This window comes from Salvelinus fontinalis, chromosome 11 (genome assembly GCF_029448725.1).
Source record: "Salvelinus fontinalis isolate EN_2023a chromosome 11, ASM2944872v1, whole genome shotgun sequence".
Lineage (NCBI taxonomy): Eukaryota > Metazoa > Chordata > Actinopteri > Salmoniformes > Salmonidae > Salvelinus > Salvelinus fontinalis.
The window spans coordinates 17,507,423-17,523,740 of NC_074675.1; the positions used below are offsets into that span (position 1 = coordinate 17,507,423).

The 16,318-nt window shown below is 44.8% G+C and overlaps 1 protein-coding gene across 1 annotated transcript; it reads left to right on the top strand.

Moving 5' to 3' along the window:
* Positions 1–1,036: 1,036 nt before the first annotated feature.
* Positions 1,037–15,737, top strand: LOC129865192 (inter-alpha-trypsin inhibitor heavy chain H5-like). Its single transcript, XM_055937753.1, is given in 15 exon segments — positions 1,037–1,257; positions 1,365–1,409; positions 2,121–2,284; positions 2,934–3,044; positions 4,119–4,393; positions 6,106–6,275; positions 6,677–6,793; positions 8,140–8,311; positions 8,810–9,122; positions 10,052–10,734; positions 10,888–10,941; positions 12,338–12,454; positions 12,568–12,945; positions 13,095–13,341; positions 13,343–15,737. Coding segments are annotated over 15 exon segments (3,147 nt in total). The 5' UTR covers positions 1,037–1,125; the 3' UTR covers positions 13,512–15,737.
* Positions 15,738–16,318: the final 581 nt, after the last annotated feature.

Genomic DNA, 16,318 nt, shown 5'->3' on the forward strand with positions numbered 1-16,318 from the left:
AGCACCACCCTCCTTTTGAAGCTTCCAGTCTGTTATTCGAACTCAATCAGCATGACAGAGTGATCTCCAGCCTTGTCCTCGCTACCACTCACACCTGTGTTAACGAGAGAATCATTGACATGATGTCAGCTGGTCCTTTTGTGGCAGGGCTGAAATGCAGTGGAAATGTTTTGGGGAGATTCAGTTTGCAATTAATTGCAATTCATCTGATCACTCTTCATAACATTCTGGAGTATATGAAAATTGCCATCATACAAACTGAGGCAGCAGACTGTGAAAATTAACATGAATAATTACTATTAATTAATATTAATGAATTACTTTGCAATTAATTGCAATTCATCTGATCACTCTTCATAACATTCTGGAGTATATGAAAATTGCCATCATACAAACTGAGGCAGCAGACTTTGTGAAAATTCATATTTGTGTCATTCTCAAAACTTTTGGCCATGACTGTACATTTTCAGCTTAGCCACACCACTAGTATACATTTCTCCATTCCTCCATATTAACACCGAAATCATAGTAAATAGTGTTTTTGTCTGTAAATAGTTGCGTGACAAAGTCCTAACATTTCAGAAGGATAAAAAACCTGTTTTGAAATTATGTGGTTTTGCTAAATTTACCACAGTTTGCCCTTTTAAGGTTAAATAATTTTGCCTTTAAATAATTTTGACTTTGTGTCATACTGCATAAGTGTACGCAATTTGTATTTATAAATGCAGTTTTGAGAGTTCAAACGTGACAGTGACACTTGGCTAAATGAATCACATTGCCCTTGAAGTGATTTGTTGGGGTGGAAGTGGAAGTGGGGTCAACTTCAAGGCGAGTAGTGAACGAAGACTATAGAGGTAATTGATGGCCTTTGGAGTGCCGTGCACATTGTAATAGCTGTGTGCCTGTGTGTGTGACCCGGGTCAGGCGCTTCTTCCCTAGCCCCCGACGCGTCTAATCCAGTCCAGGGGGAAGACTCTGCATCTCTCTGCTGGTGGGCGTGCCGTTGCGAGTCAAGTGTCCTCAGTCATCCATCGTCTCATAAATTCGGCCACTCTGATCCGAACGACCCGCAGACTCAGTGCGCTGCACCCTGGAAATATGCGCTCATATTCGTTATTACTGTGAATGGGAATGGACGTCAACATGCTGTTTTTGACGTTACTGATGTGTTACAATCCGTATGTTTTTGGACTGTTTGAGGATAATAATATTGAGGATGATCTTTCTCCCGACTTGACCGACTTTGATTTGGATATTGTGAGTGTCATTTCAACTCTGAACTATTTCATTTGGCAACATTGATATATATTTTGAGGGCTTCATTAGAGCACTATTTAACAAATCTATTTTGTTTCCCATCTCAGTCTCCCCGTAGAGTGCCTCGCCAGGTGAAATCCATGCTTACTAAGGTAAAGATTACAACGTTTAATGTCTTGAACATTTCTGCTCTTATTAAGCATATTTTTCTTGTGCGTCATTGTGTGTAGCCTAGGCTACTGTAGACTAAATATCAACCACATTCATTCTCAAAGAGATCTGCATGCTGCATACTGTGGTTCATTGATAACAATTGAAGAATATGTCACAAAAAGTATTTCGTGAAAGCAGAGTAGAGGGATGGGTAGTTCAGCTCTGCAGTTTGTCATCCTCGAAAACTCTCCTCCGGTGTGACACGCAGGGGTGTGACACGCAGAGACCTGCCAAGCGCACCGGGCTGTCCGCCAGATAAGTGGAAATCGCTGGACATCTATCCAGAAATACATTACGTAGGCTGGGTTAGGCTGGGTTTCTGTACAGTACTTCGAGATATTAGCTGATGTACGAAGGGCTATATAAAATAAAACTTGATTTGATTTGATTACAAAATATTTTAAAATATCCCGCCAACGTGGTGATAAGGAGTTTGGAACGATATCTCACTGGAAATGAACGGAATAGATTAGTGGCCAAAGCGCAGCATGTGTGTGTGCGTGGACGCAGTGCTGTGCTGTCCCATTATACGAGACATGAAAAACATCCATCACTGCCAGATTTAAATTAACCAAATGTATTACAAACCAATCAAACCTAAGGTGTAAGCAATACACGTGAACCTAACATGTTGATGTCCAACCGTGTAGGAGACCAAACCGCATATCCAGGAGCTGTCGGTGAAGACCACCATTATCTCCCGATACGCCTTCACGGCGGTGTCGTGCACCATGCTCAACCGGCACTCCGCTGCCGCCGAGGGCGTCTTCCAGTTCCTGATTCCCAAGAACGCCTATGTCTCGAACTTTACCATGTAAGCGCCAAAACGCAACAGATGCGTAATTGCGCATTGGTATTTTTATTGTAGCCTAGATAGATGCTTCTGGGTAATAGAGCATGTCATTCTGAGTCTAATGTGGTTCAGACTGTGTACACTGGTTGGAAGTGAACTACAATGGATCTTTTCCCCCTCAATTGATTTTGATGTCTTATTTATTTTCTCAGTTTATTGTTGTGTGATTACTACTCCTCTTTGCCATTTTCTCCCTCTTCCCATGGCATGCCATTGTGGCCAATCAATCATTGTATGGGTTTATGAGGGCTCTGTTGCTATGGGAGAGGTTAGTGTGGGGGCTGTGACTGTTCAATGGTGCAAAGGTCATTTACTGTGTTGTGGTCACAAGCCTTCATTCATCTACATTTACTAGATTGTTCACTGGACTATGAGAGACAGTATAGTCCAGAAGCCTCTGAAGAGGCCTGTGAATTGCAACATATGTCTTTGATATGTTTGCCTGTATACTTTTATGTATCACAGTAATATACGCCTAACCACAATGAAATTAGGGGTTTTCCAGTGATTCTTTGACAGAGTTTTGCCATGGATGGTTTACTTACTCTGGTGGTCCTTAACATCACCTCCACTCTTAACCCCTGACCTCTGACCTCTACCCTGAACACAGGATCATTGGGGGGCGTGTCTACCCCAGTGAGGTCAGGCCCAAGGAGAAGAAGGTCAAACAGGGGAAGGGCGGTGAGGCCAAACCCAAGAACAAGGAGGCAGGTGAACAGAGGTAAAGTGTGTGTGTGTGTGTGTGTGTGTGTGTGTGTGTGTGTGTGTGTGTGTGTGTGTGCGTGCGTGCGTGCGTGCGTGCGTGCGTGCGTGCGTGCGTGCGTGTTCTTGTGTGTGTGTGGCCAGTCACCAGTGTCTAACCTTGTCTGCCAGTACAACCTCTAGAGTCCTCTAGAGTCACTAGCTACTACTCTGCCAGTAGAAACAGGTTTATATCCCATCTAAAAAACTATTTTATTGAACTGTTCCTGTTGAAAAACAATATCCCACATATAAATATAGTAATCTACACACACTTGGGGTAAAAAAAAATCTTTTTAGACACAAGTGTAAACTTAATGGAGTAAGGCCATTCAATGAGTTGGTCTGATGGTGCCGTCTGATGTCATCGGCCTCCACCTTGTTTTTGGGAACAATAGAGCAATAGAGAACCAAAGAGGAAAGGCTTCTGTGCCTTTTCTTAAGTTAAATGAGGTGAAAAGGAGACTGGGGTGCGACCTTAAACACCAGCCTGACCACAGAACATGTGTTTCTGACCTGCCTGGAGTTGAGCAGCAGGGCTGGATCATAGCTCCAGAGACTGGAAATGAAGAATTATTGTCACATAAATCTGTGACCAGTCTCTGATAGGAATAAATTACATCATGAGTCTACTTTCCAGTCCATAAAATGACACCTTTAAGATGAAATCAGATTTACAGAGAGGGTATTCACATTTCACAGAGAGGGAAGGGGAGAGGAGAGTGATAGAAAGGGTAAAGGAGAACAGGAGGGAGAAAATAAAGAAGGAGGGAGAGATATGGATAAGTAGAGGAATGAAAATGTTTATTGGTTAGTTCAGAGGCTGAGTCCCGTGAGGAGAGCTCCTGGCAGTCACTGCCCTTCCACACTGACGATGTCACTACTTGGAATGACTCATTCAGTACTCCTCCTCTTTCCCAACTATTTCTCTCCCTTTTTCTTTCCTCTGTATTCTTATTATTATCTTCCTCCCTCCCCTCTCCTTCTCCCCTCTCTCTCTCCTTCTCCCCTCTCTCTCTCCTTCTCCCCTCTCTCCTCCTCTCTTCTCCCTCAGTAGCGAACCAGAGGTGGAGGTCTTCAGGATGGGGGCCAGTATCCCAGGTCGTAACCGGGCCATGTTCATGCTGACCTATGAGGAGCTGCTCCAGCGGAGGCTGGGGAGGTATGAGCATGTGACCAGCCTGAGACCCCTGCAGCTGGTCAGCCGCCTCAGTGTGGACGTCACCATTGTGGATCACTCTACCATCACCCACCTGGAGGTGCTGCCACTGCGCAACGGCAAGAGCAACACGGCAGTTGCCAGGGGGGCCAGTGCAGCGAAGACACCTGGTACAGTTTGAGTGTGGGATGTGTTGAGTCTGTGCTTTGTCCACACTAGGTGTGTATTCTGAAAGAATTCAGACCCTTTTACTTTTTCCACATTTTGTTACGTTACAGCCTTATTCTAAAAGGGGTTAAATAAATATTTTTCCTCCTCAAGCTACACACAATACCCCTTAATGACAAAGCAAAAACAGGTTTTTAGAAATGTTTAGAAATGTATTAAAATTAAAAACAGAAATACCTTATTTACATACGTATTCAGACCCTTTGCTATGAGAATCGAAGTTGACCTCAGGTACATCCTGTTTCCATTGATCATCCTTGAGATGTTTCTACAACTTGATTGGAGTCCACCTATGGTAAATTCAATTGATTGGACATGATTTGGAAAGGCACACACATGTCTATATAAGGTCCCATAGTTGACAGTGCATGTCAGAGCAAAAACCAAGAGGAGCTCAGGAGTTCCTCTGTGGAGATGGGAGAATCTTCCAGAAGTACAACCATCTCTGCAGCGCTCAACCAATCAGGCCTTTATGGTAGAGTGAACAGAAGGAAGCCACTCCTCAGTAAAAGGCACATGACATCCCGCTTGGACTTTGCCAAAAGGCACCTAAAGGACTCTCAGACCATGAGAAACCAGATTTTCCGGTTTGATGAAACCAAGATTGAACTCTTTGGCCTGAAAGCAAAGTGTCACGTCTGAATGAAACCTGGCACCATCCCTACAGTGAAGCATGGTGGTGGAGGCATCATGCTGTGAGAGGTTTTTCAGCGACGGGGATTGGGAGACTAGTCAGGATCGAGGGAAGATGAACGGAGCAAAGTACGGAGAGATCCTTGATGAAAACCTGCTCAACGCCTCAGACTGGGGCAAAGGTTCACCTTCCAACAGGACAACGACCCTAAGCACACAGCCAAGACAACGCATGAGTGGCTTCGGGACAAGTCTTTGAATGTCCTTGAGTGGCCCAGTCAGAGCCCGGACTTGAACCCGATCAAACATTTCTGGAGAGACCTGAAAATAGCTGTGCAGCGACAATCCCCATCCAACCTGACAGAGCTTGAAAGGATCTGCAGAGAAGAATGGAAGAAACTTCCCAAATACAGGTGTGCCAAGCTTGTAGCATCATAGCCAAGAAGAGAATACAAGAGAATACAATTGCTTCCAAAGGTGCTTCAACAAAGTACTGTGTAAAGGGTATGAATACTTATGTAAATGTGATATTTCAGCTTTTTACAAAAATTTCTAAAAACCTGTTTTTGCTTTGTCATTATGAGGTATTGTGTGTAGATTTATGAGGGGGAAAAAACAATTTAATACATGCTAGAATAATGCTGTAACGTAACAAAATGTGGAAAAAGTCAAAGGGTCTGAATATTAAGCAAATGCACTGTATCTAACATTAGAAATAGTTCTGCAGCGATATTGGCACCTCTGAAAAATGTTCAGATTCCAACTTAATCTATTTAACCTTCCTATGGACAATGTTAAGCATCTCTAGTTTAGCACACCGTTCCCCACAAACACACACACACACACACACACACACACACACACACACACACACACACACACACACACACACACACACACACACACACACACACACACACACACACACACACACACACACACACACACACACACACACACACACACACACACACAATTCCCAGCTTTATCTCACGCACACTTACTGTTTCCCTCCCACCAGCCAAGCCTGCTCTTCCTGTTTCCACGGTGATCAAACAAAATAAGACGTTCTGTAGGATCACCTTCAGCCCCAACATCGTTCAGCAGGCTAAGATCACCACCAGCGGCATGCTGGGAGAGTTTGTGGTGCACTATGACGTGGAGAGAGAGCTGGGGATAGGAGACATACAGGTCAGATTTCACACACCAAAAACACACACACGCACACACACACACACATCCAACGCTCCCGCTATTAGTGTAAATGTGTCATGCCATGAACATGGTAGATAGAAACATGTTAAACCATGTATCTCCACTTAATAGTATACATGAAAACTGCATGCATTAATCAAGGATCAAACGGGACAAATGCTCATCTCTCTGATTCTCACACACACTCTCACACATCCTGGTCCCATTGCCTTCATCCACCGTCAACACATTCATTTTCCAGCACCATATCCAACCCCTCCCGGGTCACTCTACAACCACACCGTCAGTCCAGCAGCCCTGTGGACACTGTGTTGGTGGGCTGTTTTACTGCTCATGGCTACTGAGAACTGTCTAACTTTTCTCTGGTTCTCTCTCAGGTTCTGAACGGCCATTTTGTGCACTACTTCGCCCCCAAGGATCTGCCGGTGGTGCCCAAGAACGTGGTGTTTGTGATCGACACCAGCGCCTCTATGCTGGGCACCAAGATCAGACAGGTAAGCGGTTACGGTCAAACCCTTCTCATCCACTGTTTACTAGATAGGGTCAAGATATCTTGTTCTCTCCTTCTCCTTTTTGTTGTTGTTAAACATGGTTTCCTTCTGAATACAATGATCACACATATATACTGTATAGCTTATGGGGAATCTGTGGGTTTTAATAAATTCCAAGTGGAGTCAACTTTAGTTTTACTTTAGTCCTTCACATCTCTGTGATCAAGCCTTAAAGATCCTGAGAGATCCTGAGTTAGTGAAGCAGCGTATGATGAATACGACCCCCAGTCCGCCCCCTCTCCGGTCTCTGGCGCAATACTCCCACACTGGTCAGGTAATATCAAAATCAGATCCTTCCTTCTGGGAGATTGCGTTATAATCCCTCTGGTATCATCTGATACTTCATCTGAGCAGCTGCTCCACTGCAGATCCAGAAACCCAAAGACTTAGAGTGGCAAAAACAGAAAAGAGAAACTGATTCATGCACACTCTGAAAAACTGGAAACGTGCTCAACGTTCACTCTTGTAGTTGTATTGAATTGAATGCTATGGAGGAGAGGCGTCATTGTCTTTGGCATCATTTAAACACTCCAGATGACAGCATCATCTGGAGTGATCCCTTCCCCGTTCCCTCCACCCCCAGTGGACCACTCTGTAGTGAACAAGTGGGCTTTGATCTCTCCCTACAATAGAACACTCAGTCTGTCTATGGCTCTGACTCTTGCCCCCTACAGTCTACAGGCATCTGGTAACCCCTCTAACTCTATCACACCCACTCAACTACAGATTTCATATGCACTATTCATTTGGTAGGCTCTTCGTTCTGTGCAACTTCTAAACCCCAGTACAGTTGAGAAACAAGCTGTAGCATGGATATGGTAAATAGTTGTGGTGTGTGTGTTTACGTGGATGTGTGTGTTTACGTGCATGTGTGTGTGTGTGAGGGGGTGATAGAAACAGTTTCTGAACTAAGGAACGGAACAGCTGTTTCAAAGGGCTGGGTCTTTGAGTGGCAGTGGCAGGTTAAGCCCAACATTACAGAGTTAGCATGACAACAACACTGTTCACAAAAACCATGATTAAAACATTACATCTAGGTAATTACCACGATATTGGTGCTAACATAAACCATGACCATGTGTGTTATAATAGCCTATAGTAGAAGGTGTCTCTTCCCGTTGGGGCAAAGTTTTCCAGGCCTGTTTGGTTCGCTCGTGTGAACACAACTGAATAGAATGATTTTGCACAAAGACAAAGGTATTACAATGATATCATTTGTTGTATTGATGAAAGCAAAACCAAAAATTCTCTCTCTCTGTCTCTCGCCCCTCTCCCTCCCTCTCTCTCAGACTAAGGATGCCCTGTTCACTATCCTGAGGGACTTGCGTCCAGGCGACCGGTTTAACTTTGTCAGCTTCTCTAACCGTATCAAGGTGTGGCAGCCCAACCGCCTGGTCCCCGTCACGCCTCTCAACGTCCGAGACGCCAAGAAGTTCATCTATATGCTCCAACCCACTGGAGGTGAGAGAGATAGAGACACAGCAGTGCATTCTGGGATAGAGGGAGATTAGTTATTTCACTGATAGGCCTAACCAGAATAATTTAGGGGTGATTACATTTGTCCTGTCCTGCACCAGGGTGTAATGGAAGTGTGTTTCTTGCGTTTCCAACTTCCCCTGAGACAGCCCTAGGGAATGGGGTCACCGTCAGCGTCACCATTGTCCAGCGCCGCTGGAGAAATTGGGGATAAATGCCTTGCTCAAGGGCACTGTCACATATATATCTGGTATTCAAACCAGCGTCCTTTTGGTTATTGGACCAGCGCTCTAACCTCAAGGTTTCCTGCCGCCCCTATGGAGTTCTTTCTCTTACCCAACCCCCATTTTTGGCTGAACCGATATGACTGTTTTCTTTCTCTCATATCCCATTGGACAGGTCACAATTATACACTCTTAGTTTGAGAATCACTACTAACCACTATTTCCCAAGATCAATCTCTCTCCATCTCTCCTCTACCAGGCACTGACATCAATGGTGGCATACAGACGGGCTCCTCATTGCTAAGCGGCTACCTGAACGCCGATCCCGACGCCAACCACAACAGTGTGTCTCTCATCATCTTCCTGACAGACGGGCGGCCCACGGTGGGCGAGCTGCAGTCTCCCAGCATCCTAAGCAACGCGCGGGCAGCGGTGAAGGAGCAGTTCTGCGTGTTCACCATCGGGATGGGGAACGATGTGGACTACAGGCTTCTGGAACGCATGGCCCTGGAAAACTGTGGGATGATGAGGAGGATACATGAGGATTCAGATGCCAGCACCATGCTCAAAGGGTACGGGGGTGTGTGAGAGAGAGAGAGAGAGAGAGAGAGAGAGAGAGAGAGAGATGTTCAGTAGACAGCTAGTACAGAGGAGAGAGATGTTCAGTAGACAGCTAGTACAGAGGAGAAGGCAGAAGTGGTTAGAATTGATTCATCATAATCCATTATAATCAAATAGTATAGAGAAGGTCAAGGGGTGAGATAAAGGAATAGGAATGAGTGAAAGAATAACCAATGATAGACATACTGAGAGAAGGCTCTTCTTGAACTGCAATCTTTCAAACCAAACCAAACACACGACAGCGGCGACAGTCTTACCGGACACTTTTCTGAAGTGTTTGTTTAGTAGTGAGAGGTTGAATGTGTGTGACTGTGTGTTGTGAAAGGGCCGTCTGGGTATGTCTGAGGGGTTAATTGATAGCCTCCTGAGATAATAACAGAGGCGAGACCTAGCTGAGCCAACACACAGTTAAAGAGGTGAGGAGGTTTACTGTGCTACGGTCCAAGGCCTGTCTGGAAAACCAACACATAACAAACACACACTGGTTGTGTCCAAAATGGCACCCCATTCCCTAATCCCTACATAGTGCACTCCTTTTGACCAGGAACCACAGGGTGACATTTGGGACGCATGCATGCTCTCCTTAATACATCACCGTCCCTAACCGGATCTCTGGGGGGGGTGAGTGTGTGTGCACAGTCACACAGACATTTGAGGCCCCTAGAGCATATAAGAGAGTAGCACACACAATGTCTTGATTCTTGTGTCCATGATACAGTGAAGTAGCTGAGGTATAGAACTCTACTGGGCGCTAGATTCTCAACATGTTATAACATGGTAACACATATTATAACATTGGATGTTACTTCTATTCCCTCTTTCACTCTTCCATATCTCTCTCTCTCCCTCCATGTCCCTCCCTCCCTCTCTCTTCCTCTAGGTTTTATGATGAGATAGGCACTCCACTGCTCTCTGATATCAGGGTGAATTACACAGAGGACTCGGTCCAGTACGTCACCCAGCACCTCTTCACCAACTATTTCAACGGCTCAGAGATTGTCATCGCCGGCAAATTGACCAATCAAAGTGCAGACTCCCTTCACGTCCAGGTCACCGCCAGCAACAGCGACAAGAGCATCGTCCTGGAGACAGACGTGGCGTTACGGCAAAGGGAGGTGGAGACGGAGAGGCACGTGAAGGAGGCGGCGGCCGGGGTGGGGTCAGGGGTTACAGGGGCGGGCACGACAGGGTCAGTGGCGGATGATTTCGTGGAGCGTGTATGGGGTTTCCTGAGTGTGAAGGAGGGGCTGAGGTCCAGGCTGAAGAGCCAGACCAGCAGGGAGAGAGAGGGACATACCCAGCAGGCGACTGACCTCTCCCTGACATACCACTTCCTCACGCCCCTCACCTCCCTGGTGGTGGAAAAACCTCAGGTGCTGGCCGACGGAACCATGGCCGAGGACACACCCACCCCCACCCCTGTAACCACAGAGACAAATAAGAAGGCTGTTTCAGCCAATGAGCTGTCGGATGAGACGGAAGGAGAGGAAGACACAGCCCAGAGCCTGCACTTGAAGAAAGACCAGCAGGTTGGACAGAGTTCCACAGTTACCAAGACAACGGGTTAGCAGGCTTGAGGCTTTTGTTTCTAACTTAATCCGTTGGATCAAATGCTTCCTGTTATCGATGCCAATGCCAACAAATAGAAACTGAGAGGAAGTATTGGACTATTGAAAACATATGACCTGTACAAATCAAAGTCTGTTTTGTCTATAGGTGAAGTTTTGAAGAGGCCAGCCCAAAAATCTGTAACCATCTCCAAAACATCAGGTTAGTGGTTCTGAGGCTCTGTTAGAGGGAGGGGGACTGGAGAAAGCTACAGTAGACTCTCTCTACACTCTGTGTGGGCCGACTTTAAGTTAGGAGCCCAGTCAGACACACAGCACTCATTACAGACAGTCAAGGGGTCGGAGATGTCTATTTACTCTGACCCTGAACTACAGAATGTTACAGGGGCTAATTGAAGTATCTGCACTGGGCCTGGGATTGGTACTGGGAGGTACTCACAAACACACACACACACACACAGTCACGGGAATACACACACATGTGCGTGCACACAAACTAAACCGCACACACACACACACAGAGACTGAGAGAGAGGTCAGTAGACTGAAGAAGACACGTGAGATGACATCAATGACCCTGTCATTACTCCTGCTCTCTCATCTCCTGATTTTGCACTTAGCTCAGGTCTCACAGGCCCACTCAAAGCAGGAAACAACTAACAACCTACAACTAACTGCCGACACTAACTGCCTACAACTAACTGCCTACAACTAACTGCCTACAACTAACTGCCTACAGCTAACTGCCTACAACTAACTGCCTACAACTAACTGCCTACAACTAGCTGCCTACAACTAACTGCCTACAACTAACTGCCTACAACTAACTGCCTATAACTAACTGAATACAGCTAACTGCCTACAACTAACAGCCAACAACTAACAGCCAACAACTAACAGCCAACAACTAACTGCCTACAACTAACTGCCTACAACTAACAGCCAACAGCTAACTGCCTACAACTAACTGCCTACAACTAACTGCCTACAGCTAACTGCCTACAACTAACTGCCTACAACTAACTGCCTACAACTAACTGCCTATAACTAACTGCCTATAACTAACTGCCTACAACTAACTGAATACAGCTAAATGCCTACAACTAACAGCCAACAACTAACTGCCTACAATTTACAGCCTACAATTTACAGCCTAAACTGGTATCTGGTAATATCTGATTATACATACGGTATAGTCATTTGTGCTTCAGACCCACAGATATATACAGGAAAGTATATTTATCAGACCTGGATTCAAATACGTTTGAATGTATTTCAACTACTATTTCCCCAAAAGTATTCATATCCTCAAATACACTGACTCCCATGCATTTAACCCAGGTATTTAAAAAAAACATTTAAATAAATACCTTTCAAATACAATTTGGTCGACTATTTGATTTTACAAATAATCATTCAGATACTCAAATAAAAGTACTTGTTTTGGATGTGTATTTGAAAATGTATTACAAAATGTATTGCAATACACATGTATTTGAATCCAGGTATGCATAGATGTACTATTTCCTCATATTCCCTCATATTCAATACCAGTGTCTCTATATCCCATCTCTCACACACCAACCCCCTTGCCACAGCGGACGGCGATCCCCACTTTGTGGTTGAGTTCCCCCTCAGTAAACTGACTGTGTGTTTCAACATCAACGGAGAGCCAGGACACATTCTCAGAATGGTATCTGACCACAAGCACTCTGGTAAGATTGTCTTCAAGAGATTCTGACTTTATGTTTGATGTTCGGTTATGTGTTTTCATATGATTCATGTGGTCTGTTTGTGTGTGTGATCGTGCGTGTGTATGTGAGTCTAGGTGTGACAGTAAACGGTAAGCTGATAGGCGCCCCAGCGCCAGCGGGCAGCCACAAACAGCAGAGGACATACTTCAGCACCCTTACCATCGTGGTGAACCGACCCAAACGTTCCTACATCGAGGTCACCCCCAAGAAGGTCATTCTGGATGGACGTGACCGCCTGGTCCTGCCCTGCGACACCACAGTCTCCGTGGAGAGTGGTGGGCTTGCGGTGACGATAGTGGGAAAGTCCACCGTGACCGTAACCATAGGAAGAACTATTAGTTTCGTCATACTGGTGCATCAGTACAAGAACCCTGCTCCCTATCAGAGAAACCACCTGGGATTTTACATCTCCAACAGCAAAGGGCTGTCACATGACTGTCATGGACTACTGGGTAGGTATCAGAAACTACTAGTTGGAGGTAGGATTTGGGGGAAGGGGTCTTGAGCCGAAATGGAATTAGGCCCTAGTGAGGATTACCATTGGTTTGCCTATAGCTCTGTGGTTCTGTTTCATTCTGACCCTCTGTGATTCTACTTCCAGGTCAGTTCCTGTATGAGGAAGTGGGACTCGCAGAGCTTCCTGCCAATGCCACGGCAACAGGAGACAACAGCACGTTTGAACGTTCACACATCCTGAAGGTCAAAGGGCGTTCAGTGCCGGTGGTCCAGAAGACCCGGCGTATCTACAGCGGACGTCAGAGCGTGGACTGCTGGTTCGCCAGGAACAACGCAGCCAAGCTGATCGACGGACAGTATGAAGATTATGTGGTGTCACACCTATTCGACACGGGCGATTGGCCCCACGGAAGTAACGGAGCCTGAGACAGGAGCCAATAAGGAGCCAGCAATGAACTTGTCCCGCCCACACATAAACTATAACCCCAGGTACAGCTATAGTAGCCAACATGCTCTTTTCATACCCTCTGACGCTAAACCTCTAAATCAGCTTTCTTTTTGACCCACATACTCACACTCCAAACACTACTCAACTACCCATAGAGTTATATAAAGGACTCATCTTTCTATCTGTGCCATATACAATTGAAGTCGGAAGTTTACATACACTTATGTTGGAGTCATTAAAACTTGTTTTTCAACCACTCCACAAATTTCTAGTTAACAAACTATAGTATTGGCAAGTCGGTTAGGACATTTACTTTGTGCATGACACAAGTCATTTTTCCAACAATTGTTTACAGACAGATTATTTCACTCATAATTCACTGTATCACAATTCCAGTGGGTCAGAAGTTTACATACACTAAGTTGACTGTGCCTTTAAACAGCTTGGAAAATTCCAGAAAATGATGTAATGGCTTTGGAAGCTTCTGATAGGCTAATTGACATTATTTGAGTCAATTGGAGGTGTACTTGTGGATGTATTCCAATGCCTACCTTCAACCTCAGTGTCTCTTTGCTTGACATCAAGCAAAAATCAAAAGAAATCAGCCAAGACTTCAGATAAAAAAGTCTGGTTCATTCTTGGGAGCAATTTCCCAACGCCTGAAGGTACCACGTTCATCTGTACAAACAATAGTACGCAAGTATAAATACCATGGAACCACGCAGCCGTCATACATCTCAGGAAGGTGATGCTTTCTGTTGCCTAGAGATGAACGTACTTTGGTGCAAAAAGTGCAAATCAATCCTAGAACAACAGCAAAGGACCTTGTGAAGATGCTGGAGGAAACCGGTACAAAAGTATCTATATCCACAGTAAAACAAGTCCTATATCGACATAACCTGAAAGGCCGCTCAGCAAGGAAGAAGCCACTGCTCCAAAACCGCCATAAAAAAGCCAGACTACGGTTTGCAGCTGCACATGGGGACAAAGGTCGTACTTTTTGGAGAAATGTTCTCTGGTCTGATGAAACAAAAATAGAACTGTTTGGCCATAATGACCATTGTTATGTTTGGAGAAAAAAGGGGGAGGCTTGCAAGCCAAAGAACACCATCCCAACCGTGGAGCACGGGGGTGTTAGCATAATGTTGTGGGTGTGCTTTGCTGCAAGAGGGACTGGTGCACTTCACAAAATAGATGGTTTCATGAGGAAGGAAAATTATGTGGATATATTGAAGCAACATCTCAAGACATCAATCAGGAAGATAAAGCTTGGTTGCAAATGGGTCTTCCAAGTGGACAATGACCACAAGCATACTTACAAAGTTGTGGCAAAATGGCGTAAGGACAACAAAGTCAAGGTATTGGAGTGGCCATCACAAAGCCCTGACCTCAATACTATAGAAAATGTGTGGGCAGAACTGAAAAAGCGTGTGTGAGCAAGGAGGCCTATAAAACTGACTCAGTTACACCAGCTCTGTCAGGAGGAATGGACCAAAATTCACCCAACTTATTGTGGGAAGCTTGTGGAAGGCTACCCAAAATGTTGACCCAAGTTAAACAATTTAAAGGCAATGCTACCAAATACTAATTAAGTGTATGTAAACTTCTGACCCACTGGGAATGTGATGAAAGAAATGAAAGCTGAAATAAATCATTCTCTCTACTATTATTTTGTCATTTCACATTCTTACAATAAAGTGGTGATCCTAACTGACCTAAGACAGGGAATTTTTACTAGGATTAAATGTCAGGAATTGTGCAAAACTGAGTTTAAATTTATTTGGCTAAGGTGTATGTAAACTTCCGACTTCAACTGTTGCGTCTGTGACATCATGGGCAGTGCCATTGAGGCTATCTCCATTTTAAAGTAGTCAATTTTCTTCTTCACAATTGGCTGATCCCTCCTAATGACCCAGTAGGACATGACTCCAACTGGGTCACCAGGAGGAATCAGCTAATGAAGTTGGAAGTCCTACCCAGTTGACTACATTAAAATGGTGGAAGCTCTCAATAGCACAGCCCATTCTAACATGACCTTTTGGCTACTAGAGGCCTCTATCATTTTCTATGCTACTACCCCATCCACGCATCCCCCTCCAACCATGTCTTTCAATCCAATTCCTGTTGCCTACTTCCTGTTGTTTTTTCCTCAGGAGCATCTGCACTGAATAACCAACCATCATTATTCTTGAATATATTTTTTTACTATTTTTAATATAAATGTAATAAGGACATTGTTTAACGTGTATCGTTTTATACTGTAATTTTGTACTTGTAAATATAACCTTTATTGAACCGGATGAACGTTTTGTGTGTAAAGGAAGTAAAACATAAAAACAATATTTGTAAAGATCCAACTTTTTTCTGAACAGTTCGAGATGGTGAGAACACTTGAAACATAATACTAACATTACAAAGTAAACAGTTCTATGAAAGTAACTAACAGTTAACACAAACATTTAGTATAAGTATGTGCTGTATGTGGCCCAAGCAGGAATCCCACCCAAAACTAGTACTGTGCTCCATCCTACTGAGTTAATCCCATCAGGGCTTTAAAGGCAATGTCCTCATGTTCTTAGAGCTCATATTCACGGTAAACGCTGCTCAATCGGGAATTGCGTTTAACAGCCCCATTGTCTACAACTCGTATTGGGACTGAACCCAGGCCTTAGTCATTGCAGGAAGGCAGGCTCTTTGCATGCTAGGTTTAGGTGCTCACTGGGAGAGCAAACAAGTAAACCTGGTCAAGCTCAAGTGGCGACACTCTGCTTAGGATCACACCTGGTCACACCAGACACCCCCCTAACTAACTCTCTCCTCTACCAGTCCCTGTGCCAATGACTAGCTCCCCCTCTAACCGCCCCCCTCACCCCTCCTGTCATCAGTTTGGGGTCAAAGGCCTGTTGGCCTCCCACACACAG